The 27,310-nt window shown below is 46.3% G+C and overlaps 1 protein-coding gene across 7 annotated transcripts; it reads right to left on the bottom strand.

The window, feature by feature from the left end:
• Positions 1-1,527: 1,527 nt before the first annotated feature.
• tmem245 (transmembrane protein 245) lies at positions 1,528-26,276 on the bottom strand. Of its 7 annotated transcripts, none has more exons than XM_029259962.1 (18): positions 25,425-26,276; positions 22,193-22,310; positions 20,912-21,010; positions 20,575-20,787; positions 19,881-20,069; positions 19,101-19,270; positions 18,022-18,045; positions 15,967-16,071; positions 15,499-15,581; positions 14,966-15,056; positions 14,661-14,759; positions 14,251-14,382; positions 13,107-13,229; positions 12,243-12,388; positions 8,659-8,759; positions 6,288-6,462; positions 5,736-5,930; positions 1,528-3,741 (listed from the first exon to the last, which is right to left on the bottom strand). In XM_029259962.1, the coding sequence occupies exons 1-18, from the start codon at positions 26,058-26,060 to the stop codon at positions 3,696-3,698; spliced, it is 2,745 nt and encodes a 914-aa protein (XP_029115795.1). In that variant the 5' UTR covers positions 26,061-26,276; the 3' UTR covers positions 1,528-3,695. The 7 variants fall into 7 exon arrangements, with proteins under 7 accessions (XP_029115795.1, XP_029115793.1, XP_029115799.1 ...); XM_029259960.1 differs by having other exon boundaries at positions 20,536-20,787; XM_029259966.1 differs by having other exon boundaries at positions 20,575-20,697; positions 25,425-26,275.
• Positions 26,277-27,310: the final 1,034 nt, after the last annotated feature.

The following is a 27,310-nucleotide window of genomic DNA, read 5'->3' on the forward strand; positions in this document are numbered from 1 at the left end:
CCAATAGAAAACATCTGGAATTAAAAAATCTTTTGTGTCCACAAATTACCATTCAGTGCTAATTGTTTGCCAGTTCATCCCATCCTTGTTATTGATCACTGACACTCAAGAACACCAGATATGAGCTGTGAACACTGTGACAGCGAGTCGAATTAGACGGTCCGGCACTCATGTTCTGTTTGGGTGCTGTTTACTGCCATCTATTGGCTGGGTGGGTAAACAGGTGACCATTTGCAGCATGAAAAATGAAAATTCAAGTGACCAAATTAGTGAAGTACAGTTAGAAATAAACTGTAAAATTTGTAGCTCAACATGCGGAGGTAGCGTTTATAGAACCGTTTACTGTATGGATTCATTTCTGAGAAATGCTCCACTCCTGAGTACAACAGCAGGGCCCTAGAACACAGGAAACATGAGCCTCTTAATGACGAAGCCAGTTAATCTTAAGTCACTTGCTGTCAGGTGAGCAGGTGATAGTGAGGGACTGGACTGCTTTCTTGAGGAGAAACTACATGGGTGTCAAACTGTACCTTTCGATGACTGGAAGGCGCTGCCAATGAGGAAGGCTGCCAGTCATGCAGTCGCCACATCATCTGTATTGGAAATTACTGGTGGGGAGCATCATAGTCAGAACTTTGTAAAAATTTGTTTCTTTTGATTTCAATGCTAAATGGAATGAAACAAATTGATACTTAAAACAATGAGCATATATTTCATCACTGTTACTGAGAAGGAGCAGTCAGTCCCTTCCTGTTCATCTCCATGGTAGTGGCCCACAATGACATCTAGAAGGTTTTGCTCTTAATGTCCAGGAAAGATCTTAGAGATGCTGGAAGAGAGAGGTGGGGGTGGGGACACACCAAGAACTCTAACTCTGTGCTGCAAGGTCGACCTGCCCTGCTGTGCTGGGGGGGGGGGCATGGGATAGTCGATGGTGAGAGGGACGTTGGTAATTGAGAAAGCAGATAGTCATCGATCTGAGTTCCACCTCAGAAGCCTCTGGATTGGAGATGGGGGGGGGGTTCACTTCGTATTGTCAGGTACCTTTGACTACTGGGTGGACTTCTGGAGCTCTTCATCTGGACGGAAACCTGCTCTCGTGTGCTTCAGGGACGTACCTGATGTGCAGCAGGAGGTTGCCGGATACTGACATGGTAAACGTTGCGTTACAGCAGCAGGGGGTGTAGTGCTTAGAGCTGTTATTGGGCACTCAAAAGGATGCGAGATCCCTCCTCCAGCTGTAGTGCTTGTGATCGTGATCAAGGTTTTACACACACACACATTTTCGGAACCGCTTGTCCCATACGGGGTCGCGGGGAACAGGAGCCTACCCGGCAACACAGGGCATAAGGCCGGAGGGGGAGGGGACGCACCCCGAGCAGGACTCGAACCCCGGACCCACTGGAGAGCAGGACCCCGGTCCAACTCACTGCGCCACCACGCCCCCCTCTACCCTGAATTAATACAGTAAAAATAATCCTGCTGTACAAATGGGTAAATCAGTAAGTAGCTTACTGTACAAACCATTTTGTCGGGACGACTGAGATGATTTTGAACCAGTTCAATTACTATGTCAGACAGTCACTCTTAACATCTCTTCAGGCTTCATCTGAAAAGCATCCTGGGGTCCAAGCAATAAGCACACAAGTCCTTTATGATTCCATTATAAGTTTATTTTGCTCAGTAAATTCCCAGTAGAAAATGTGTAACACTGCTTTCAAGTACAGAAAGGTGACGGCGAGCAGCTCCTCCACTGGCGCAAGTCACAGAGAAGGGGCCGTGACCGACGCGTGTGCTTAACACAGACGATATTCACACGATGTGTGTGTCAATGTCGAACTTAAAAGTGCATCTAGTTTCATGGCAGAGCGAAGAGGTCATCGAAAAATGTGTTCGGCGACTCGCGTTGCGGCGATGTGTCCTACGCGTCTCGTTTTTGGACTGTCGATGTTCAGACGTGAACAGTTTCTCCACCTCGTTCTAATTGCTCCCGTTTCCTTTGTCCTACATCTTCTGCTCCAAATCAGCAAGCGCCACTGTGCATAATCCAATTTAAATGTGTACTCCAGCCATCTGTTAGCACTCCACACCTCCTTTTCTGGAAGTTATTTACTCATGGCCAAGTTGCGGGAAGCGACAGTGGCCGCCTGTCAGAAAGCACTCGCCGCCGTTTTGTTTTGCATGTGATCTCACATCGGACCCCTCTGATCTGAGCAAGGGTCGCGCAATTAACCGGCTGTTGTTTTTGCCGTCCAGGCCGCTGTCCGCCAGAGCAGAGACCTTCCTGGCATCCCACTGTCTGCTACTGCGCCTGGAAAACACAATTAGTCCCCCCCTCTTCAGCCGGAGGGGCTGTGCGTTAAACACGAAAGGAGGGGAAAAGGGCCGAATTCTCAGCACTGAAGCACATAGAAGAAACACCTGTTAACATAAGTGCAAACCAAGGTATAACAACAAAGGGGAGGGGGACCGTGCGACCAGAGAGAACTGATCGGGTCAGTGAAGGAGCGTTAAGATACAGAAGTGCTGTAGGAAACGCCCCCTTGTCACCGTGGACAGTGCTCCAGTGACACTGTGGGTCATGGGAGGGGGGGGGAGTGTGAGTATCTGAAGTGAGATGACTAAGGGATTGATTATCTGCCAAAGGGTTGTGAAAGAGGATCACCCCACCCCCCATCTGTCTTTCAACCCCTGCGGGGGTGTCAGTGAAAGGAACCTGGCAGCTGCTTCGCTGACTCAGCAACTAGGACTTGCATTGCCTGCCGAAACCACCCCCCCGCCAGGGCAATACACTATCAGCACATGGGGGAGTTTGAGAACAGTAACTGTACCCTGGTGCAAGGAGCCTCTGCTTTTCCAGCAGGGTCAAGGAGCAGGAGAAATCAGACATTTGCAGATCACTTCTTTGACCGGTTATATAAACACCCAGCAGCCCCCGCTGGACTTCAGTACCACTTGTGTGAGCTAACTTTGGGACCAAAAGGCAGCATATTGCTTTCCCCAGTGAGTCTTTAGCACACGTGTCCTGAAAATGTTCAAGTGCGGATGCCTCGCGCGCTTAAAGTATGAATGCAGTGGAACTGTAAAAAACACAGAACACATGGTACAGGTACATGAAAAAATGTTGGAAAAGTGGGAACGGTGCAAGACGAGCCCCCCTTTAAAGGAGATCAAAACTCCTCTTACAACACAAACTCAACTCAGACAGCAGTAAAATAATAAGCCCTTCGTGGTGCAACTCGGCACAATGGTTAGAATACGTGAAACACTGCAGGATATGAATAGCATGGCGTGTGATCCAAACCAACGTATGAATGCAAAGTTGGAGATGTGACACACAGGTGACCCTTGCTGTCCCTCCTGATTTTGCCAGCAAGGGTCCTTCTATGGGGTGTTTCCTGGACAACGTGAAGCAGGAGCTCCCTCTTCTCATGGGTCAATGTGCTTTGCAGGAACTGCATTTTACAACAGTAACAAAAAAAAAAAACGGCAGCCCGTGGTTGTAGCAAAGTGCTCAAGCGCCTGACCCCAGCAGTGGGCGGAGAAAGACCCGCCCTTTCCTGGGAGGGCAGAGGAGTAAGCGGCAAACTTGAGGCATCATTGGCATCAGCAGGAAGTCGACCCCCACTCTGGCTGATGGGATTCAAACCACGCCGTCTCTTATGGCAGTCATCCCCGTTGCCATGGAGACATCCTCACTCGGTTTCGGTCTTCAGCAGAACTGGGGAGTCCACAAAGGACCTGGAGGAACGAGGGAGGAGGAGGAGAAATGACGCAACCCGCTGCTCCCAGCATTCGCCCTCGATCGTTAAACCTGGTCACTGCTCCAACTCCAGCTGAGTTGACAATCTGGACAAAAGTTATCGAAAAATTCACCTCCATGACAAAAAGTCATTTTGAAGTTGTTTTAATTATTTCACTGTAAAAATCGAGTTAATTTCAGATAAAGGTATAATGATATTTGTCTCTTAGTACAAAAGAACACATCGTTACTGTGTTCTGTGGTACTCAACTGGTAACTGTACTTTTCCTTTAAAAGAAAGCAGTTATTTCATCAGTACAGTGATCATTTTAGCCAAAAGTATCAGAATTATTTTAGTAATATCACATAGCCCAAAATTAAATGGTAAAATGTGTTCGTGGTGCGAAAGTGTTTCCTGACATCTGACATGCTGAGATTCATTGCAGATTAAATCTTGTGAACTTTCTGCCCTGCGTATATCCTCCGCACATCTAAAGACGTTAACATCCAAAAAAGTGGCCTTCCATGTAAAACATCCTAATGAAATATACATATTAAAATTGCATTATACTTAACTTTCCAGGTGGCTAAATAATTATTTTAAGATTGTAGCCTCCAGGTCCTCATTACTATTGCATTACTGAGACTCTTAAATAGTTCCAGGCTGTGAATAATGCACTGAATAATGTATGGGTGTGTGAGAGAGAGAGAGAGAGACTGCTTATGGGACACACAGGTGGAACACAAGACACGCTGGGAAAAGGCTACCAGCCAATTAACGTAATGCTTCTAATTAAGAAATGGACGACGAGTCAGAAGACACAGCAGATCTGATGTGACCACAAGTCCAGATGTCCATCCAGACCTGGTTCAGGAGAATGTTCTCTATAGTTTAACATCAGAACCTTCATCTACAGAGTACGGTCAAATACCCTGAATGAGAGAAACATCTGGAAACAGTTTCTTGGCTACAGTACATTCAGCTGCGGCAGCTGGTAGCTGCCTTTGGACCCAGAGTTTGCGGGTTAGAATCCCACCCTTGAGCAATGTACTTACCCTAAATTGCTCCAGTATAAATGGATAAATAATTGTAAATACCTCAACATTGTAAGCTGCTTTGGAGACGAGCATCCACTAAATGAATAAATGTAAATGTAGCACCCCATACACTGGCTCATGTTACAAAGAGTCAAGATACAAATATTTAAAGATATGAACCTTTTCCTCCTTATTTACAATTGCATTTTCTGGAACTAAGACAGCCCATGTTTACCGGAGAAGCTGAGAGATGACAGTAAAGAGCACTCGAGCAGAAGAACAGGAGCATGGAATCACCTTAATGGAACTCACTTCCATAGTGTTTACAGCTCTTGTTCCTCAGTAAGTGATCAATAATGAGTTGATGAACATTGCAGGTTTATGGGATGAATCAGTCAATGATGTGTACTGAACAGGAAGAGGAGGTTGTGGAAACAGCATGTTCTTCAGTATTTCATTCTTAATTTTATGGTATCTCAAAGTTAAAACTAGCAACATAGAAAGTTTTTTTTATTTATTAAAGCTAAATCAGAGCTTTTTACAAATGCTAACCCATAAATAATTTGTACTACTGAAAGCAGTAAAAGTGGAATACTTGCAGCAGATGCTTTCTTCCAGAGTGAATTGCAGTGTAACGCTACTTACAACTATTTACCAAATTTATACAGCTGGGTAGTTTTTACCGGAGCAATTTAGGGTGAGTACTTTGCTCACAGGCACTACAGCCAGAAGTGAAATTCAAACCTGTGACCTTTGGGTCCAAAGTCAGCAGCTCTAACCCCAACATTGCCAATTGCCACTCTAGAATAAAATTATGAACAGACCTACGGTCCCAGTTACATGTCGAAGGGGAGGAACCTGCGTGAAATAAGTGTCGTTTCAACAGAAACTCAGTACCACTTGTGATGAGTGACAGAAAAACTCAATGAGATTCTGGGAAGGGGGTGGAGCTCACCTGGGCACATTCTGAGGCCAGCTGGGCTGCACAGGTGTGGCCTGCGAGCTGCTGGGGCTCATCAGCATGGCGCTGTAGATGTTGGAAGCCACCACCAGGATGCACAGCAGGATGGGCCCGATAATCGCCCCCTCCAGGCCTAGGTAGTAGGCGCCTCCCGCCACAGCCAGGCCCGTCAGGTAAGGGTGCCCTCCTCTGGCAGGGCGGGGAGACGCCGACAACATCACACAGACACACAACACACACAGGGTGAGCCCAAGTTGGCATCCGTCAAATTTTAATGCAGGTGTTTAATGCGCAGCACTCAGACATGTGTTGACTTTTTTTTAAAAAAAACTTCTCAAACTAGCCCAGCGCAGTTTGGCTGGACAGATGTTCCCTCAGATGACCTTTCTGATTATTACCAAAGTGTTTCACTTTTAATTAGTCACTCATTTAATAATTAAGAACCATTTCTTATTTACTACAATCTTTTAGGCTGCAGTTATATAAATACACTTTAGGGGTACAAAGACTCAGTCTTTATAACAACACGCACGCACGCGTCCTCACCCTGAGATGTCGGAGTAGATGGCCGTGTCCACGAAGTAGGTGGGCAGCAGGTGACACACGAGCAGCAGCGCTGCCATCACACCCTCCCCCTGCGCCAACCACAGGTCCAGCACAGCCGGCAGCGCCGCCCAGTACGTGCCCAGGAAGGGCACCGCACCCAGAATGGCCGCCATGGCTGCAACATAGAGGAGATGCGGAGTGAGTACGGTGCAGCTGCTGGAGGCACAAGAGCCCAACAATCAAATACACACACACATGCCACTGAAATGGGCAGTAGGTGGCATAGCACTTAGAGCTGTCGTCTTGAAAGATTCAAGTTCGAATGTCCACCCGTGCTGTATTACCCTATAAAGTATTTACTCTACAGTGGTACAGTAAAAAATTACACTGCTGCACAAATGGGTAAATCGTAAGTAGCTTAATGTGCAAACCTCACATTGTAAGACACCTTGGAGAAAAGTGTGTAACCAAAAAAAAAATTTTAATGGAAGTTCTAATGGAAACCCATAAGCGTGTTTGTGAAGAACACGTGTCCTGTTTAAGTGCTCCGATTGCGTCAACCGTCCCTGTACCGACAAAGCGCTCGATCCAATTAGCCAGGACCTTCCTTGTCCACTTGCTGTTGGTCACATGGACCTGTTCACTGGATCGTGCACGAGAGGTCGCAACCCTGCCGCAGATGGGTTTTCTGGCTCCCCTTCTGGCCCTTCAGGACCCAACGGGGTGAGAAGCAGCCCTGCAGCGCAGGTTCCGTCTGAGCGGTGCCAGATGGCGCAACACCTAACCAAGAGTGGTGGTCACGGTCACGGATGCGCGGTCGCCTGTTTCCGCGTCCTGGCCAGAGAGTCGTACGCCAGGAAGTGACGCAGCTTTACGAGAGGAATCCTTTCCAAATGCTGAGTGCGCCGGGATCAAACTGCCATCTGGTGCGAGGGGAAGTCCGCCCCCTACTGGTGAACCATCTGATCACAAGCGCCTTTGCTGTGGGAGGCTCATCGAGAAAACGGCTATCTGTGGGGGATGGGAGACGGGACTGGGGGGGATGAAGGCCCGATGGCACACCTGACCTGACAACAAACGGTCGACAGCATTCAGCAATCCACCCATCGGACAATTCGGAATTAGAGTCTTGGGCGTGGTGTTATTTTAACTTCACGAGTGCAAATCGCAATGGGGAGCACCCTTTTTACCGTGCTGGCCCTCCTTTAACCAGATGCAAATAACCGAGGCCGGAGGGCAGGGTCACTCTTACTGCTGGTAATGCAGAAATTCTCGGTTCACATGTAGGTGGGAAAGCAGCTTGTTTCCATATGGGAGCACAGACCTGCCCATGGCATGCATACACACACTTGTCAAACAGATACACACACCATCACACTGCCTTGGGCTGAGCTTAGCCTGGCACTACAGTGCCACCCCCTCCAGAGGAGGAGGATTATCCCATGTCTCCAGGCGTCTGCAAGCTGTTTGTTGGGTGATGTGTGTGTCTGTGTGTGTGTTAGAATGAGAAATGTGCTAATTAATACGCCATTACCGTTATGTTTATTTAATTTACTAAATGTGGGAAGAAACTGTTTCATACTTTTGTCTTTCCATGGGATTCCTATTTACCATTACAATTAATATGAATCACTTGAGTCTGAACTCTGAATAAAACTCCATTCAGCTCATATTTACAAAATGTGCTTCCTGCCAATAAGGTTTGGAAGTGAATGCAGTGGAGAACAGAGCACGGAAAGATCTGAACAAAAGGAATAACTTCTTCCTTGTCGAGTCAGCGTTCCACTGGCAAGGCTCAACTGGGGAAGCCAGCCCAGGTACCTACCTACCCTCGTCGTCAAATAAACAACCCGGAGGTCCCTGAGAAGACGTTCTGTAGAAACACCCTTCAAAGTACAATCGCTCCTTCTATTACAAAGAGTAAATATTTTTCGTAAAATATATAGTTATATTTTTGAAAATACTAACATTTTCCCGGTTTTTTTCCTCTCTTCCCCTTTTCCAAAAATTCAGTGGGCTACAAGTGAACATGACCTGTATTTACATTTCCAGCCAATAGATGGCAGTAAAGAACACCCAAAGAGACCAGGCATGTGGGACCACCTTAATTCAACTCAGTTCCACAGTATTTACAATGACTGGTCTTCTGAAGGTCTGTGATCAATAATAAATTTATACATCTCACTGAACAGCAGTTTGTGAAGACAACTAATTTTCATTTTTTAATTTCAATTTTATTGCAGCTAAAATAAATACAAATTATTGAAATGTGTTCAAAGTATTTTCTGTGCTGTGCTGCTTGCAAAACCTAACCGATATAAGCATTAAAAAATGAAGTTCTCTCACCAATGTGGTGTGAGGATGAGCTTACCAGAAGGGATGAAGACAATGTTGATACCAAAGATGGTGTGTGTCAGCCAGGTGTACAGTCCGTAGAAGGCTGCCATTTTCAGGGAGGCATCAAACACACCTCTGCAAGTTGGGGAGAGTAGACATGCATTCACAACGCACACGTTAACAAGTCAGCACTCACTTCTCTTTAATAAGAGAGTCACTGGCCTACACTACACCAAGTTCTCTAAACTACAAATTATGCTGACTATAAAACAAGCGCATCAACTATGTCATCATTATTCTAACAGTTTACTAATTATCTGGCACCTTTATCCAACGCAACCTATAATATTACTGGTTTACCCATGTACACAGCTGGGTAATTTTACTGCATCAATTAACCATAAGTGGCTTGATCAATGGCTTAACAATGCAGAGTGGAATTTGGGGTTTTCAAATGCAAGTTGACAGCTCTAAATACTATTGTACCTGTGCCCCCAAGTACCAGAAAAATCTGACCTTTAATAATACAGAGAATTAAAGGTGGCTACAATTTGAGAGAATTTAACATTCAAATAAAGAAGTGCTGAAGCATCCATGCGCAAAATGTTTCAAAGAAACTGGGTTTAAGGATGAGTATGATACGAAAGGCTAGCTTATCACTCTAAGCTGGTTTAAAACCAAAGTGAGCCAAACAGCTGGAGAGGAGTCCTTCTAGGACCATTAAACATGTTCATTTTCACTGACATTTTCATCCTTATCTGTGCTGGCACGCACTTTCCATCGGCTATATTAACAAATTACACTCGAGTGATTCACGTCCTCAGTAAGAACTCAAGATGAGCTCTCTATCACGGGGGCCGCGATAGGCCGATGTGCTTCGATTTACAAGAAAGCAATCTGCTGGTCTCTACATTGAGATTCTGGTTGGAGCTGGATCTTGTTTCAGACCAAACAGCATGGTGACGAATTGATAATCACCAAACAACCAACAAAAGGCAGTTTGTGTGCCTTTTAAATCTAATGTTGAGGTCTAGAAACTTCCAGGTAACCATACAGTTCAGTTACCCATATCTAATCATAGCGGTAATATCTCATAGGTAAACATCTACCACATGGCACTGGAAATTTACGTAATATACAAAGTTTTAAAAAAAACACCTGGGGCAGAGCAGTGAGAAAAAGTGACAAACGAAGTTGTGACCCGGTCACTGAGAGCTATGTTGTTTCCTGACATGATCCCAATCTACCAGGTGCATGTGGTCCACCCGTTTCTTTCAGCTAGATGCCAATCAACAGGATGCAGGAGATGTGTGTATCGATGGCAACTTGGTGGGTGGGAGTGGCTTTGACACCGCATCTCCCTGGACAGACAAGCTCAGTGGAACAAAATCATGAAAACATCTCCACACACACAAACGGTCTCCTACATTTCTTAATTAAAATCATTTATTTTTGCTGTGAGGAAGTACTTGTAACCATTAACAGGTAAATGGCTTTTTGCAACATTCAGAATGCATATATTAATCTAAAGCAAGAAGCTAAGCCATAACAGTTACCCAGTGAATAATAAAAAAGTGTATGAATGCACAGGGCTGCTCAGCTCATATCTCACCATTCTCAGAAATAACAAAATTACATGAAATGATAAATAGCTGGCAAGAGTTCCGGTAGGAACTAGGAATGATGATGAAAAAACATCAGCGATCCAAGAACGTCACGGTACATTTTGGGACTTGCAGTCGAGTGACTAAGTGCCTGGATTAAAAACTGTTCCTCCCTGTTGGTTCGGCGTGCCCTCCCTCCTGCCGTGATGCCGCTTCCAGACGATGGCATCGAGCGGCGCCCGAGAGAGAGGGCCTCCAAAGTTTCGGTGCCACGCATGCCGCTGTTAATTAAGATGAACCGCTGGGTTAGCACGGCGCTCCTCTCTGCTTCCGCACAGCTACTGCAGTCGCCCCCATCTCTGCCGGCGACGTCTGACAGGAGCCGATCGAGTGCAGAGCGCTCTAATTAAATGTTTGCCTGGCCGCAAGGCCCTGCAATTAAAAGCATCTCCCGTGAAAGGTGATCCTCAGGGCACCAGCCTGGAGAACTTGCTCCAGCTTCCAAAGTCTTTTGACTGCAGAAGAGCAGCACTGGTGCCCTCTAGGGCAGAAAGGGGGAACTGTAAATCACACCCCACAATTAATTTAAAATATGAAAAGAAAAAAAAAATCTCCGGGTTCCACAACAACCAACCTTGGAAGCCGGTCCATAGCATATTGTAAGGACCCACGTTACTGTTTTGAGCGGGAGATGTGTTTAATGTAATTGGTTGGCTTTTAGTGACGCACGGAGAATATAAGGGGGTGATTGTGTCTGCCGGAGAGAGAAAGGAAAGAGAGCCTGGGGGCGCTAAGCAGGCTGGGAAGGCTGGCTAGATGTGAAGGTCCTGGAGGAAACGGGGTCCTCGGACCGAGAGCATTATTTCCCTGCGTGCCGGTGTTCTAATAAAACGGTTGAAATGAACGCTGCCCCTGCGTCCTTCTTCGCCCCATCCAAACCCACGGCGCTGCACGCCACAATATTCATATGAAAATATGTAAATGCTGTACATAATCTACCGTAATGTACGCAACACCGATGCAGCAGCATATCTGTGGAACCCAGAATCACCTTGAAATATGAGGGATATTAAAACACATTTCAGGAGTTAACTGGGCAGCGTTACAGTTACAGACACCTTGTCTTTGGAGAACTGGGGGTTCAAATCCATGCTCTTGCTTGGGTTTTGATCAAGATACATACCCTGAACTGATATCATGCATTATTAACCTGTTGTATAAAGGGGTAGTAATTGTAAATCTGGTTAACATTACAATTCACTTTGTCAAAGGTGTCAGATAAATAAGAGTTAATAAAAATAATGACACTACCCTTGACTACTAACCCACAGATCTGTTTGCCTGGCATTACTACTGGAGATACGCAAATGTCTTTACAAATGAGTCACGTCTGATTGAATTAAACAACCTCACCCACACATTTCTCTTCTTAACAGAGCCATTCCAGGGTTTTTTTTCCCCCAACTTATGGAAGCCTGTGTTTCTCACTCTGTATTTATTTCCAATTTTGACCACTTAAGCAAGGGCACTTATTTAGACTCCACTTTGCATTGACCTCATACTTATTATATTCCAGTTTTGTTTCTGGCCTTCGCACTCTCTATGGTAAACGTTTATTGTCAGCGTGGTTCTTAAGCTCCTCTAATGTATAGAGCTATATGGGCGTGTTTTAGGCTAGATAAAGGGGAGGAGGTGCGCTGCTGCTATCTGCGAGAAACCCATTTGCGCAGCTGTCTCTCTGCTGGAAGACGGCCAGAGAAAGGACCTTTCCCAAGGACGGAGCTGTGGTGGCACCTCGGGGACTCCGAGCAGCATTCTGGTGCTCCGGGAAATTTCGACATTTAAACGGGCTATTGAGCAAAGCTCTGGTCTGTGTGTGTGTGACTGAGCGTGCGTGTACATGAGTCTACCTGCATTTGTATACATGCCCATAAGCGCAGGATCCACGAACGCGTGTCCTTGATTGCATCCACCACCCTGTGTGTGAGTTTGCGTCCACACGCTTAACCCTGACCTGATGGCCTCCTCCACGGACTGTCCGATGATGTTGGAAGACGGTCCCGACTGGGACAGCGGGGTCAGGCTGATGACCCACTTAACGGGCTTGTAGTACTCGCCGCTGGAGCTCAGCAGGTAGAAGAGGGTGGTGAGGAAGATCACCTGGACGAGATGCCAATTGTCACACATCGCACACCTGATAACTCACTACTACAACTGCGCTACACAGAAGAGAGAATGTGTTGCTGGCTCTGGTCCTCAAGATTCCTCCTCTTACTTCACTGTGGCTGGAAGTTAATGCAAATATTAAAAAGTCTTTACTCTTGATTTAGGGGGCGCAGTGGGTTGGACCGGGGTCCTGCTCTCCAGTGGGTCTGGGGTTTGAGTCCCACTTGGGGTGCCTTGTGACAGACTGGCGTCCCGTCCTGGCTGTGTCCCCTCCCCCTCCAGCCTTACACCCTATGTTGCCAGGATAGGCTCCGGCTCCCCGCGACCCCGAATGGGACAAGTGGTTCAGACAATGTGTGTGTACTCTTGATTTCATTACAACTATATCCAAGACTTTTACAGAACCTAACTGTTGAATAAAGTGTGGGGCTGTATTATTATTAAGCTTTTATTGACTGTGACTTTGGGGCAAAAGTCACTTTGGATTTATGAACAAAAATTACAGCCTTCCTGTCGCAATTCTGCTCATAAGCCGCAAAGTCAGCTTACTGCTTAGTGTACCACAGTACTACTTCCTGTGTATCTGTTCCGAAAGTGTCCGTACAGCACCTCTGTAGTACTGACCGTGCCTCTGTACACCAAGCGATACTACACTGCTCTCCGTCCTACCGGTATCTGTACTCCTCTCGCCGGGATGAACAGAAACACTCACGAGTGACAAGGCGAAGTTGAGCAGGGCTGTGCCGCTGTGGAAGAGGACGGTAAGCAGCGTTGTTGTCGTGGAGATCAGTAGACCAACATTGCGGCTCATCACCACCCACAGGGACTCTACAATCTGCAGGAACAACACCCAGCATGCACTGCATCACAGTGGGAGTGACCTGCGTGTGTGTCACCCTTTGGTTCAGTTCTACAGTTGAGGGAACTAATTATATGGATCGATATTTCAAAATGCTCGTTTCCCTTTTACCACTGTGACGATATGAGGGCAGCAGGTACTTTGTTAAGCCACCGCCTTGCATTCAAAGCATGCAGGTTAGAATCCCACATCCTACAGCCGCACCCTTGATCAAGGTACCTATCCCGAATTGATAGAGTGAAAATTTACCTAGATGCATAAATGCGCGAATAACTATGTAGCTTAACAAAGGAAAGTGATTTGGAGAAAAGCATCACAAATAACAATAAATAAGCTGGAAATCTACAACTACATCTTTCAGCAGGGTTTCATAGGTGTGCTTACACTGGGACGCTGACACGGCTGCACTTTTCATCAAACATTACACAGCTGAATTCGCAGCGGAGCAAATGGGGTTAACCGTAGGTGGTACTCCATCTGGGACTCAATCCGAACACTGCCCGGGACCATCTGTTCACAGCATGGCACATGCCAGTGGGAACAGCACGGAGCGTGGAACGGTCCCTCCGAACGCATCGGCGCACTGGTTTACAATAACGCGCACCGCAGTATGTGACGCGTCACGTTCGTTCCTTTGGCCAGCGTACAGGTGTTTCTGTCAGCAACGCGGTCCGCTAACATTTACGTTTGCACCAGCACAATAAGTGCAGCTCTGCAGCTGGTCCCGACCTGTAACGGGACTTGAAACGCACCCAAAACAGATTTGCAGAACCCTGCCTCGGAATTATAATTACACTGATTTTGCTTCTTTAAAAAAAAAAAAATTTTAAAAATTTAAAAAAATAACCACACTCACATTGTGCTGTTGAATATCGCCCATTATGAAATATCTCACATGTTCAAAGAGTGGAGGATGATGTAGTCTGTGAGTGGGAGTGTGCAGGGGCTTGGAACGGGTGACTGGGGTAAGACAGGGCACAGCGTTGGCCCCACTTACAGAGAGCAGTGTCTCAATGTTCTCCTGCACAAAGGAGGCCACGTCCTGCCAGTCCAGGATGTCCCCCAGCCAGCTGTTGTGCCGCTGCAGGTGTGTCTTGTGTCCTCGGTGGCGGCCCGTGTGGGTCATATTCTGCAAGATATAGCATGTGTGTATCAGCACGCAAAGCGTGTGGTCTTGCTTGACATGAGCTTCTGACACAAAACTCAGGTCACATGTGTATTAACCTTGCTGTATTAATGGGTAAATTGTTGTAAAGTTCCACCTTTAAGCTGGCTTGAACAAAAGTGCAAAACGATGAATAATTTAAGGAATAAATTTTTCATAATGTGGAATCACCACACATTGTGCCAATACGCTGAATGTGCCATGTATCACCGAGTACCCTGGTGTCTGCCGCGAATGCCCACCTTGACAAACCAGGAGTGATACAATCTATCCCACAGCTCCAGGACCTGCTTCTCGATGACGGCCGTGTTGTTGACTTTGTCCCCCAGCATCTTGTGCAGCTGCGACACACAGGGGAACCAGCTCACAACTCACTTCCTGCTTAATTTACAGACCATTTCTTTGTCTTTTCTACAGAAGATAGAAGCCATCCTCCTCCTCAGCCATCACCAGCATCACTTTGGAAAACAAGTGGCGTGTGTAGCTGTGGCGAATACGCATGAGTCAGGCGGTGCTGGACGGACAGCGGCATCAACTTTCCTTTTACCTTATTTGTTATCCACTCTCGCCCGTGTTGATAGACGTTGTTGGCTGCGGAGTTGAGAGCCTTCTGTATAACTTGGGCTTCTGGAAGCCAACTATGGAAACAAGACAATGTGAGTTTAGCAAATTGTTAGAGTGGAAAGTGTGTGTGTGTGTGTGTGTGTGTGGGGGGGGGTTCTCCAATACACATTTATGACTTATGTAAACATTTAAGATGCTTAGGTGATACCTTAACCAACATTATTTCCAAGTTGCTGAAAGCTTTCAGCAGTGGGATGGTCTACTGGAGCACTTCAGATTAAGTGCAGAGAAATAGGGTTCGGTCTGCTGCTGGAAGGGTCAATGAGGAACGCGTCATCCATGATGTCATTTTGTTTTGTTAGAATGTGACCATCGCCTCGAGTTTACTGCGACAACCATCTACAGCCCGATTCTGCCACCTAGTGTAAGAAAAGTTATAATCCGCTCTGCTCTTGACCACCATGAGGCCCATCTATAGGCATGGTGCTGAATTTGTGGTTGCGGACGGTTCCTTACTTGGCCCATTCTGGGTGGTTGGAGACGGTCTCGTTGATGAGGTTGCTGGTCACTTCGATGATATGGACACTCTCATGGTGCACCTGAAGAACAGAGAGCAGCCGATGTGCTAATCAGTTCATAAATCTTCCTTTTCTCTATAAATAAACCAGCTACAGCTGCAGTATTACCTGGCTTTAGTAACAACTGTGGTGTTTTCAAGTCGGCCTGGAATTTGCTAATTATACAAGATGAGTCTGACTCACTAATTTGGGTATGCAAATCCTAAGGTCAGTCAAGGAAAAAATCTATTTTGCATATTATGTGACCTTTAAAAATCAAATACTCTGTAGGAAATATTTCAAAAGTCATAGTCCCAAGTTTTTGAGTTTTTTTAAAAATGAACTGTCTGAACAGGTGGCTGTGGCCATTGAGGATGGGGTGACTGAGGTAGGTACGGCTGTCAGAGACGGGGCATATTGTGGTTACCATAGCAGTGAGCAAGAGGCCCATTAACAGGGTGCCTGTCACAAGAAGGAAGATGATGAGGATGCTGATCAGCTTGTCCAAGGAGCGCTCTAGCCACACGATCATCTACGTTGAGAGGAGGAGTGAGGGAGGAAGAGAGGTGGGGATAGGGGAAGAGAAAGGGGAGGACAAATCAGAAATAGTGTCCCTCAAGAGGCTCTTATTCAGACATACAAGAGCCAGCCGGACACTTAGAGAAACCTGTGTTCTGTCTTCATTGAGCAACCCAAAAAAATGACTCCTCTAAAAGACTAGTGCACCTGCTCTTCGTGGTACAAATGGCGGAGTTAAGAATTTTTAAAAACAGGACGACATTAATTGCATTCTCTTATTTATTTTTGCAGAAATTTATTCGTTGTGGTGAAAGCAACTTGTGCTTATGCAGTCAGCCGATAGATGGCAGTAAAGAGCACCCAAACAGAACAGAAACACCCCCAGAATAGACAAAATAAAGCTTAAGTTCTTGAAATTTAGGTGAAGCTGTGCACAAAACACTTTAAAGGAAAAAAACAGACATCCTCTTATTTGATGTCAAATTGGTGGTTTTAGAGCATCGACCCAGGTTTCTCTACAGCTCGGCTTCACCAACCTGCCATACTCACGCATGTCAGCTTATCTCACCCAGTCACCATTTTTGGACTGTGGAAGCTGACGATTAGTTGTTACCTTCGAAAATGGTAATAACATTTGAAGTGTTGTTAGTTTTTAGCCTGTAAAACTACTGATGCTTCCCTGTTTGTTCTACACTAACTCATCGTGGCGAGGAAATGCATGAATTATATGCTCAAACTATCAGTCGTACCATCTGAGGTCATCACTACCTCAGATCTGAAAGGTTGACGTACCACGTTGAAGCATCGTGTGCAAAGCTGCCATATTTACAGCTATCTAGGGCAGGCTTTTGGAGTTAATGCTTCTTCGTGTGATGCTGCAGTGTTTACACTGCAAGTTTGTCGTTCGCAATACATGAACTCGGCTAATAGTCTGATGTTTGTGAGAACAAGATTAGTCATGTTAAAATGAACTGTTAACCACAAAAAACAAACATTGGCTTGTGTATTAAGGGGACATCGACAGAGCTCATCTGAAATGTATTATTGAACCTTTTATTGAGTCCTGGTTTACAGTAACCACAGGGGACAGTGTAACAGTCCCCCCTCAAACTCTTAACAAGAAAAACATAGAATCCATCAACAAAGCCCTTTTCTCATTCTGTCTAAGTGGCTCCTGCTATTCAGGAAAAACAAAACCTTCCAAACATCAGTGAGTCTTTGGAGGGGATTGCTTCAACCCAAATGGAATACGTCGGAACAGCAAAACCCCGAGAGTTACCGCACTCCATAGAGAGGCTCGGGTTCACGCCATAGGGGTGCCCTCCACCCGGGATCACACACCAGACACCTCCGGTCACAACAGTCTTAAAAAAAGCCTTCACTCTTCATGCATCTCAAGCACTCCAAGCTAACCAGCTGTCACACACGAGTCAGAAGTTATGGAAGATTCTAGCTTCCACCCCCCCCAAATATCATATAAACTCTCCAGAAAGATCCCAGGGCTCACTGAGTCATCAGCATGTGAGCTATTAGGCAACCCAGCTGGTCAAATACCAAATGGTCAAATGGTCAAATACCAAACGGATACTGCTCTCCAAAGTGATTTAGTACTTCCAATTTGGTCTTGCAAGGATCGACCAAAAAAGTCAAATGCTTCATTTACCAGAACATTTACTCACTACATATTACTCACTCTGTTGTGTTTCCTTCCCATGAGGGGGGTGGGAAAAAAGAACCTTTAATAGCTTCATTAACGAAATTGAGGGAAGCAGAAAGCCCATGGTTTTAGCAGCAAGTCGAAAAAATGAATGAGGTGACAGTGAATGGACAGCTCCAGTCCAAGCTTCTAATGGGTGCGGAACGGACATTCGCTCATCCATTCGCTCTCTCAACTGCTAGTCCTCTCTCTCTCTCTCGCTCTCTTTCTCTCCGCTACAGAAGACTACAGCCACCGGATCGTTACCTGCTTGTTAAGCCAATGCCACAGCTTTGCGGGAGGAAGACAAGAAGACATTGGGCGATTATTGAAGAGAACAAACATGAGTGCAGGTGAGCAGCAAACATCACAAATCTCAGGGACGGCATGCTGGCTCCGCCTCACTCCCCCCCCGTGTCGGGCATCAGCTGTGGTTGGTACATGTTCACATGTGTCCTAAGACCTTCTCAGTTTCATTTCATCTACCAAACAAAGCCGGTGATGTCACAGTCAAGGAACATTTACTGGGACCTGAGCTCAAGTTGATGTTCTTCAGAATGACCTTTGGAGAGGCGTTTTCTTCACACAGGAAGAAACACGTGAATTTTCAACTGAAAAAACAGAACATTACTTCTGCCAGGAGGATGGCTGAAATGGGCCGAGCGAGTCTCAGCGCTCAGCGTTCGCCAGGAATTCAGCTAATTGGAAATCGGGACAAATAGCGTCGGATGGAAACAGAATCCCTTCTGCGCTGCAAACAAATGACCCCCGTTTCACTAGCGTTCCATAAACTGGATCAAGACAAGCTACGGGGAGCGCAAGATGTTTCTAAACTCAACAAAAGCATCTAAGTTTAGGGATGTAGTAAAAATGCATGTATTTTACCAATTTCTTGGCGCATTTTTAAATCTACCAATGAAGATGACTGTAATTGTTGACTAAGAAATGTTTGGACTTCACATTTTTTGTAATGAAACACAAAAGTCCAGCCTTGAGAAAGTCTTAGACACAGGTGTCAAACTCAAAGGCACTTTTGAAAGTGCTACATCATTATTGCTTGAGACAGCACAGTGCACACACCTTTAGAAAAAAAATAACCCTTCCTTAACATCTATAAACACAGTCAAATTTTCAATATGGAATCGTGTGAAGTAAACCCAATCCTGCTTTCTATCTCATATGACATCGGACCTAAGGACATGTTTGGTGCCGAGACAAAAAGAAAGAATATTGGAAATGAGGGTTCATAGCATCTGACAATCAAGGGTGACCGAAGTAAAACGAATCCCGAGAGGTGGAAGAGTGAAAGAAGGCTGTGATGGTCTGGATGTGGTGGGGGGCATTACCTTGGTGTCGATTCGGAGCAGAAACTGCATGAGACCCTTGATGGGTCCGGGGAGAAGTGCATCCTGGCGCTCCCTGACAAACCGTTCCGTCATGGACCACCAGGACGCCACGGTCCGCTCAGCAAAGGTCTTCAGGCCAAAACGCACCACCAGCTTCTTGAGCAGCCAGACTGTGCACCACACACACACACACACAGAGACACGTATACATTTAGGGTGCACGCTTGAGAGCCCATTGTCACATGCATCACTCTCCTGTGTATTTAGTTTCCTAAAAGAAACAATCAGCACTATTTGAGGTGCACCAGCCGATCAAGACAATTAAATATTTACACATACCATGTAAGCTTGTAAAAAAAAACATTACGCAAACTCGTGAGAATAAACTGTGTGATACTAAGTGGAACTCACTGTGTGGTTGCGTGAAGGAGTGCATATGCCTGGGAGCGAATGCAAATGTGTGTGGCAGTGTAGCAGCAGAATGATTGTACACATGTAAAAGTATACCAGTGTACATATCCGTTTGTCACTGAATATGAACAAAGGCATCGGGTGTGGACCTGTGAGTAGGAATGAGTATTTAGGAGCAAAACCAAGTGAAAATGTAAAAGCGATCAGCATACAGAATATAAATGTGGATGAGCAACTGTGCCAACTGTGTGTGTAAGGTAGTAATAATGCATTAATGTATGAAAACATTGTGAATTTTTAAGTGTGTGTGAGAGAGAGAGAGAGAGAGAGAGAGAGAGAGAGAGAGAGAGAGAGAGAGAGAGAAATTACCAGCCACAGGGATAGGCAGCAGCTGCAGGATCCACAGATTGAGCCAAACTTGCACCAGCACTATGGCCCACGCCAGGAGCACAAAGTAAATGTCGCTGGCCTTCTCTTTGTGCAGCAGCGTCCGCAGCTCCGGTCGTGACCTCCGATCCCCCTGAGAACCTGAGCCAGAAAGAGGGGAGCCCATGGGGTCTGCAGGGAAGGTTAAATGGGTGGAAGAAGCAGAGATGGTTAGACACTACACATTTCGAATCCACGAGGGAGGAGGGTGGCTGTACAGTCCACAAATTTCAGCCTGCATGACATTACATGATGTTACAATCTGAAAAATGTTTGAAGATTCAAATAAGAGAAAAACTTAACAGTGATCCATAAATACATTACTTTTTCCTTAAGAGACAATGTGGTTTAACACAACGTTCCTGGTGTGACTTTAACCTGCAGCTGTTCATTCGGAAATGCAGCACCCTAACTGCACCTCCACCTCGTAGCCGCACTGTTCACGACAAAGGGTGCCCCATATTTACAGCACATGCAGTAGTATTTCATGCAGTGTCTAGAGCAGGGCTTTCAGATAATATCCGTGAGGGCACACACGATAATGCAGGGGGAAAGCACACACAACCGCCCACCACAGACTCACGCACACACTACGGACCCCGCAGCCCCTGTACGTCAGAGTGGTCCCTGGACTCGCCATTAGAAGAGACTGTGGAGCGCGCTTCCTCTTCCTGCTCCCGGCGGAGTCTGACATTGCTGCAGGAAACGGCCATGAAGATGGTGTTGGCCGCAAAGGACAGAACCTGGCCTGACAGCTCACCTGAAGCACAGAGAGAGGTCTCGGCAGGGTGAGCGTGCTCCAGAGCGGACCCCCGAAGCGCAGGGTTTCCTCGCGGGGGGGGCGCCACGGCTACCGAGACGCAGGCAATCCACAAGTCAAGCAGTAACAAAAAGCCCTATATTAATGCGGGCAAGCTGGACTAAAGGCAGACTGGTTATGGGGTCACCAGAGGGTCACCCAGCACCACACTCACCCTTGCCTGTGACTCTGCGTTTGTCTTGTAGCGAGCCCACGATGAGGAGGGAGACCACCACCACAAACACCGGAACCCTCCAGGACCCCGTCAATGAGACTGCGTGAGACAAGCAAGGGTGGCGGAAACGAAAAAAGAAGGAAGGGGGGGGATAAGAAAAAAAATCAGACACAGTGTTCATCACATGACTTGGAATAAATCAAGACAGGAAACGAGTCTCTTTGTTAGTTGCATCCTTCCATTGATAGTAACCGTTTGTTCAATGAAGAGTCGCGGTGCTCCAGAGTCTATCCTGGAAGTGCAGAGTGTGAGGTAGTGTACACCGTAAACGGGACATCGGTCCATCACAGGGCAATCGCTCACACACACACACACACACGTTAAGGATAATTCAGTCACCATTTCTGAAACACAGACGAAGCCACATGCAAACCAACATCCGAAATGCTCAGGAGCTCCGAGGCACCACTTCCTGGCCGCAGCACCAGTGTCTCACCGTGGTAATTTACAGAATTATGTAAATAATCTCCACAGCTGCAAAGACAAAATGTTCAGTGTTCACTGTGCAGGATTCGGATGACGGAAGAATCTTTGTACCCTTAACAACCGGCCGGTTATGACAACCACAAGAAACAGACGCAGCCAGAACTTCCCTCCCAGAATTCTAGGCACGGTTTTACAAATACTGAAGATGTCAAAAGTTTTAATTGCTCGGCAAAGTTCAGATTTCCACTTCTCAGACAGTCCAAGGAGAGATTCTCCTAAGACCAGGACTGTATTTACAAATAGCACTGCTTGAAAGTATGTGAACCCCATAGGGATGGTCATTATTATTTTACTAAACATTAAAACAAATTAAACCTAAATCTTAAACGCAGAAAATGAATAAATTACTATAATCAACACACCCAATTCTACTTACCTACTTGGTTTAACCAATACAACTTAAGGTTCACATTTTTTGCACTTGAAGTACATGTGTTTCTACTACCCACATGGCTTCTCCTGAAGCAACATATGGAATTGGTCATTACACACTTATGTCACATGAAAAACACTGATTCTCATAAAAGTCATTTCGTGATAAAACTAAGGGACGCAAGGGCTTCGCACACTTTCAAGCAGCACAGCAGATGTCAACAGCTACAGTAAAGTAATGAACTAGACAACATAAACAGACTTCACGAGTTCAGACTTCAAGATACATGGTGTAACAAATACTTTTTAATTTATTTAAAAAAAGAAAAAAAAGACTCACACCACTTCCTCCCCTTCACTCACCCAGGTAGAGGAGCAGCACGGTCCACACGGGCACCGACATGAGCCTCAGGTGGCGCTCCATGCTGGGGGTCCACTTGAAGACCACGGCTAACAGGTAGCCCAGCACCAGGGTTCCCACCTGAAGAAGAGAGCTTTCCAATGAGTGACTGAATAAAAGTGTAAACAATCACAAATACGAAATAATAATTCTACTGAAGCTACTTCGGCCCTTATGCAGAGAGAAAACCAGAGAATGTTCCCTCTGAAACACATTAATAACATACATTTACATTTATTCACGTAGCAGACGCTTTGCTGCTAAGTGACATATAACAGAGTAAACAAAAGGGAATTGACAACAAAGAGCTTCAGATGCAGACACAGTTGTTACAGTGTAACACCATTTCTGACGGCGCATATTACACGAGTAGCTGCACACAGAATTGAATCTGACAGAAAATACAAAAATGACCGTGACAGACGGTGTGGTGAAAATGTATGTTGCTGTCAGGAGATCGGGAGAAAAGTGGGTCTGAAAGATATGTTGTGAGACTTTATTGAATGCTTGGAGGGATTCAGCTGCTTGAGGGAGCTCATTTTTAGTAAAACAGTTACCAGCAAAGGTTAAGCCCTCATCTTCAAAACACTATTCTGGAAAAAAAAAAAAATATATATAAATAACAGGACCTTAGTGGTTTACTGATGATTGGAAAAGCTTAGATTGTTTTCTCATATTTATGTATAGTCTTCTGATATGTGTCCCATTTTTAACGTTGCCTCTAATTGTATAAGAAGTTCCTCAGGGCTCAGTCAAGGGACCCATATTGTTCTCTTCATACATCGGCACTAAACAGGCTTACATGGGGGAATGAAGGGAAAAAACAGGCGAATGAGGCTCTGGCTCACTGCGACCCCGCGCGGGACGAGCGGTTATTGACAGTCGACGGGTGGGTGGGTGGATGGATGGATGGAACCAGTGAAAGCATGCATTTGTGTAGATATTTTACTACTGTAAATCCTCCCACACAGGCAATCCCACACAACTCCTGCTAAGTTACAGGGAATTCAGAACGCTGTAGCAAGAACCAGACAAGGCACTTCACCGGTCCTTAGGTTAAGGGCGGACATGAAAATTGCAGTCTATTTGCAAGGCTACGAAATACTTTAGCTCTTTTTAAATACCAAAACTCAATGGTCTCCATGCCAGAATATCCTCCTAGATCACTAGATGCAGACTTTCTTGTAATTCCTATAATAAATATTACAAATTTAGTAAATACATTTACACTACATTATTTATTTATTTTTTTTAAATCTTTTGTATTCCATATGCATACATGTGTTTGTGGGCTGGGAAAAACGGCAGTAATAAATAAATTCACAAAGTACAATTAGTGTAAGTGTTCTTTCTTTCTGCTGCTGTTGTTCTGAGGGTTGCCACACAAACTTTCATTGTATTGCACTGCATACATTTGCAATTATTCATTTAGCTGACGCTTTTCTCCAAAGGGACTTACAATGTTAAGGTTACAGTTATGACAAGCTTACAATTATTCACCCATTTATACAGCTGGGTAATTTTTACTGGAACAATTTAGGGAAAGTACCTTGCTCAAGGGCACTACAGCTGGAGGGGGGGAATCGAACCTGCGACCTTTGGATCCAAAGACAGTAGCTCTACCACTACACTATCAGCTGCCCCATACAATGACGAAGCATCTCATCATCACCACCACATGTCCGTATGTGTATCTCTGTCTGCTGGTGAAATTCACTTGTTTACTCTGAGTTGTAGGTCACTTTGGGGGAAAGCATCTGCTGCATGAATAAATGCAAATGTAAACAAATGAACTGTGGAAGGCAAATCCTTCTGTTTCAACTCAGTGACCTCAAGTGGAACTCATACTACTTTTCTTCACCACAGTTTGAGTAAAGCAGTATGTGGCCCAGTGCTCACAGCGTATAATACAGTAAAAATTACACTGCTGTACAAATGGGCAAATCATTGTAAATATCCGTGTACAAAATCTCATAATACAAGTCACTTTCGAAAAAAAGCTTGGAAAAAAATGAAAAATTAATCTTGCGAAGCTGTGGTCCACATCGTTCTCAATCCAGATGTCTAGCTGTCATTGTCTGTGTTGTCCAAAAACGTTTTCCTCAGTCCAGCTGCCCTGGGTGCCAGTTCATCCATGGTGGACTTTACACCCGAGATCATCCATCTCTGTCCATCCTGATATAGCAAAGACCACGTGATGACCAGACGGGTTGTCCACGGAAGCACCTGACCAACAGAACGTCTCTCTTTCTCCTGTGCTGCATTATGGAGCTTTGTTTCCTTTCCTCTGTTGCCTCATTTGTTTTTAACCTTTAGTCATGGAACAGGACAGCTGACCCCAGCGGTCACTCTGCGATATCAGACTACCCACAACCAGCTGATTATTTCTATTAATAACACACAGACGCACGCACACACGCTGTCTGAAACCGCTTGTCCCAAGCGGGGTCGCAGCGAGCCAGAGCCTAACCCGACAACATACAGGGCGTAAGGCTGGTGGGAGAGGGGAAACTCCCAGGACGGGACGCCAGTTCGTCGCAAGGCACCCCAAGCGGGGCTCGAACCCCAGACCCACCGGAGAGCAGGACCCGGTCAAACCCACTGCGCCACCGCGCCCCCTCCTCTATTAATAACACTTGAATTCAAATCAACTTAGCTGATCTCTACAGATGCCTAGTTTTACTGGAGCAATTCAGCGCAAGTACCGTGACCAGGGGTACAGCAGCAAGCGAGTTTCAAACCAACAACTGTCTGTGGGGTTACGTGTTCGTGTGCTTAACCACTACTTTCCTGTGGCCCCTGCAATATTTTAGACTGATCAGCACTGACGCAGAGTACCTTCGCTGCACCGATTCAGGGAAGGGCACCTATCGAGAGCAGTGCAGCAGGAGTGGGTTTCGAACCGACAACCCTCGGGTACCAGATCCATCAGTCATTAACTGGTAAGTCACCGACTCGGCCGACCTAATGTCCAGCACCATGGCATGACAGCTGACCATCTGACGTGGCACGGGAGGGGGCAGTGGCACTGAAATGGCCCGAGCGAGTTGCACGCCGCACCCCGCCTAACCCAGGCCAGGCGCCTTGACTGACAGCAAGCCGAGGTGCGCGCGCACACCCGCGGCATAGCGCGTGGGCCAGCGGCGCGCTGGCTGGCAGGGCAGGTGCCAGGTCAGGTGTCCGAGCTGCACTCACCCACGCGGAGCCGAAGCAGTCGAGGAGGGCGCCCACGGCGTCGCACGCGCGCCCCAGCGCCACGTGCATGCCCACGGCGCTCCACAGGAAGTAGAGCGAGCAGAGCAGCGGCGCGCCGGCGCCGATCAGCAGCAGCGCGCGCAGCCGCTCCAGCACGAGCGCGCCGAGCGCCTCCAAGCCGCGGTTCGCGAAGGACGCGGGCAGCAGCACCGCGGCGAGCACGATGGGCGTGCCCGCGTCGCGCAGCCCGCGCAGCCACGCGCGTACCACGCGCGCCAGCGAGTACTTGAACGGGTGCAGGAAGGTGCCGCAGAGCACGGCCCAGAGCAGCGGGCGCAGGAACGCCTCCAGGATGAAGTAGACGAGCACGGCGGCGCCGCAGCATATGGCCACGAAGATGACGGCGCCGGTGTTGTAGAAGGCCTGCTTGATGTTCCTGTCGAACTTGAGCGCCGGCGGCGTCGTCGTCGTCTGCCCGAACAGTTGGCTCATCATTCCGCTCACGGCCGGGTGCACCGACTCGCTGAAGGAGACGGAGCGACGCGCCCTCGGGGGGCTTCTCGGGGGGCTTCCCGGCGTCCTGTCGAGTGGCACGGCCGCGTCCGGGGTCCCGCGGGAGCCCCCTTCGTCAGCCATGGTCGCGGAAAGGGGCGCGGACGCTGCCCTTGGACTCTACAACATACCTGACGAGGGAAGTGTTTGCGTGCGGAGCAGAGCATCACGGGAGTCGTAGTCGCTCGTCCTCGACGCACGGTGCCGCTGAGCATGGCGGGAGTTGTAGTTTTTCCTCTACCTTTTCTGTATCTCACCAGCGCTCCTAGTTTTGATTCCAGGCTTTACTTGTATTCATATGATACCGTTAAAATATTTTCAGACGTTGAAGCTGCTAAATACTTTTGTAGCCATCTAAGCTTTTACCTCTGATTTGATGTTTGCATTATTTTAATGAATAGAGTGTGGAGAAAAAAACGATGAAATCATAATTTTCATTTTCCAGTAAATGCTGTTCTAAGAAAAGAACAATAAATAGATATTGTTCTTTTCTTAGGACAGCATTTACTGGAAAATGATTTCATTGTTTTTTCTCCACACTCTATTCATAGTCTGTCATTTTTATTACTAAATGATACTTTGATTTGAGTGCCAACAGGATGGAGTGTGATTTGTGTGACTGTATTGAAATTAAATGATTTCACCGGTTTCGTACAAGTTCTTCTATTTAGTCCATCTAGAATGCCTGAGGTCAAAGAAGTTGGCCTATTGTGATTTATCGCCACAATTCCGACATCTTTCCATCCACCAGCTGTTATTAACCGCATTCCCAGTTGGACGATCCATCCAGGGTATTAGACTGAAGGGGATCGTGAGTCGATAGCAGGAAGTGTTGGACACCACGTGAGATAAACCCTGGAGTAACACTCATAATTACACAATGAAGACCATGGGAGTAAAAAGACTGATGCTGCACAAAAATATGATTATATAAATCAAGTACTCATGCAATATTGGAAGCTGTTATTCAGAAAGCCATACAGCAGCAGCAGCAACAACAATAGCAATAACTGATATGGTCCTGTAACACTCATGTTTTAAGATACTACCTAGATACTCCCTTTTATAGCTCCAGAATGGAGGAGAAAGATGAAAGTGCTGAAGGGTTGTTCGATCTGTACAGCAGAAGCTGGATCTTCGTAGAAAGGGCTGTGCAAATTGTTGTGCAGCTGCTGCACATTTAACTTACATTTATTTAGCAGATGCTTTTCTCCAAAGCGACTTCCAATGAACTCTATTCCTAACCTTCCTAAATTATTCTAAACTGCCATTCATTTATTTATTTATTTGATCCTTTTTTTACAGTAACATACAACGTTACACTGATTTCTGCA

Source organism: Scleropages formosus, chromosome 18, assembly GCF_900964775.1.
Source record: "Scleropages formosus chromosome 18, fSclFor1.1, whole genome shotgun sequence".
Classification (NCBI taxonomy): Eukaryota; Metazoa; Chordata; class Actinopteri; order Osteoglossiformes; family Osteoglossidae; genus Scleropages; species Scleropages formosus.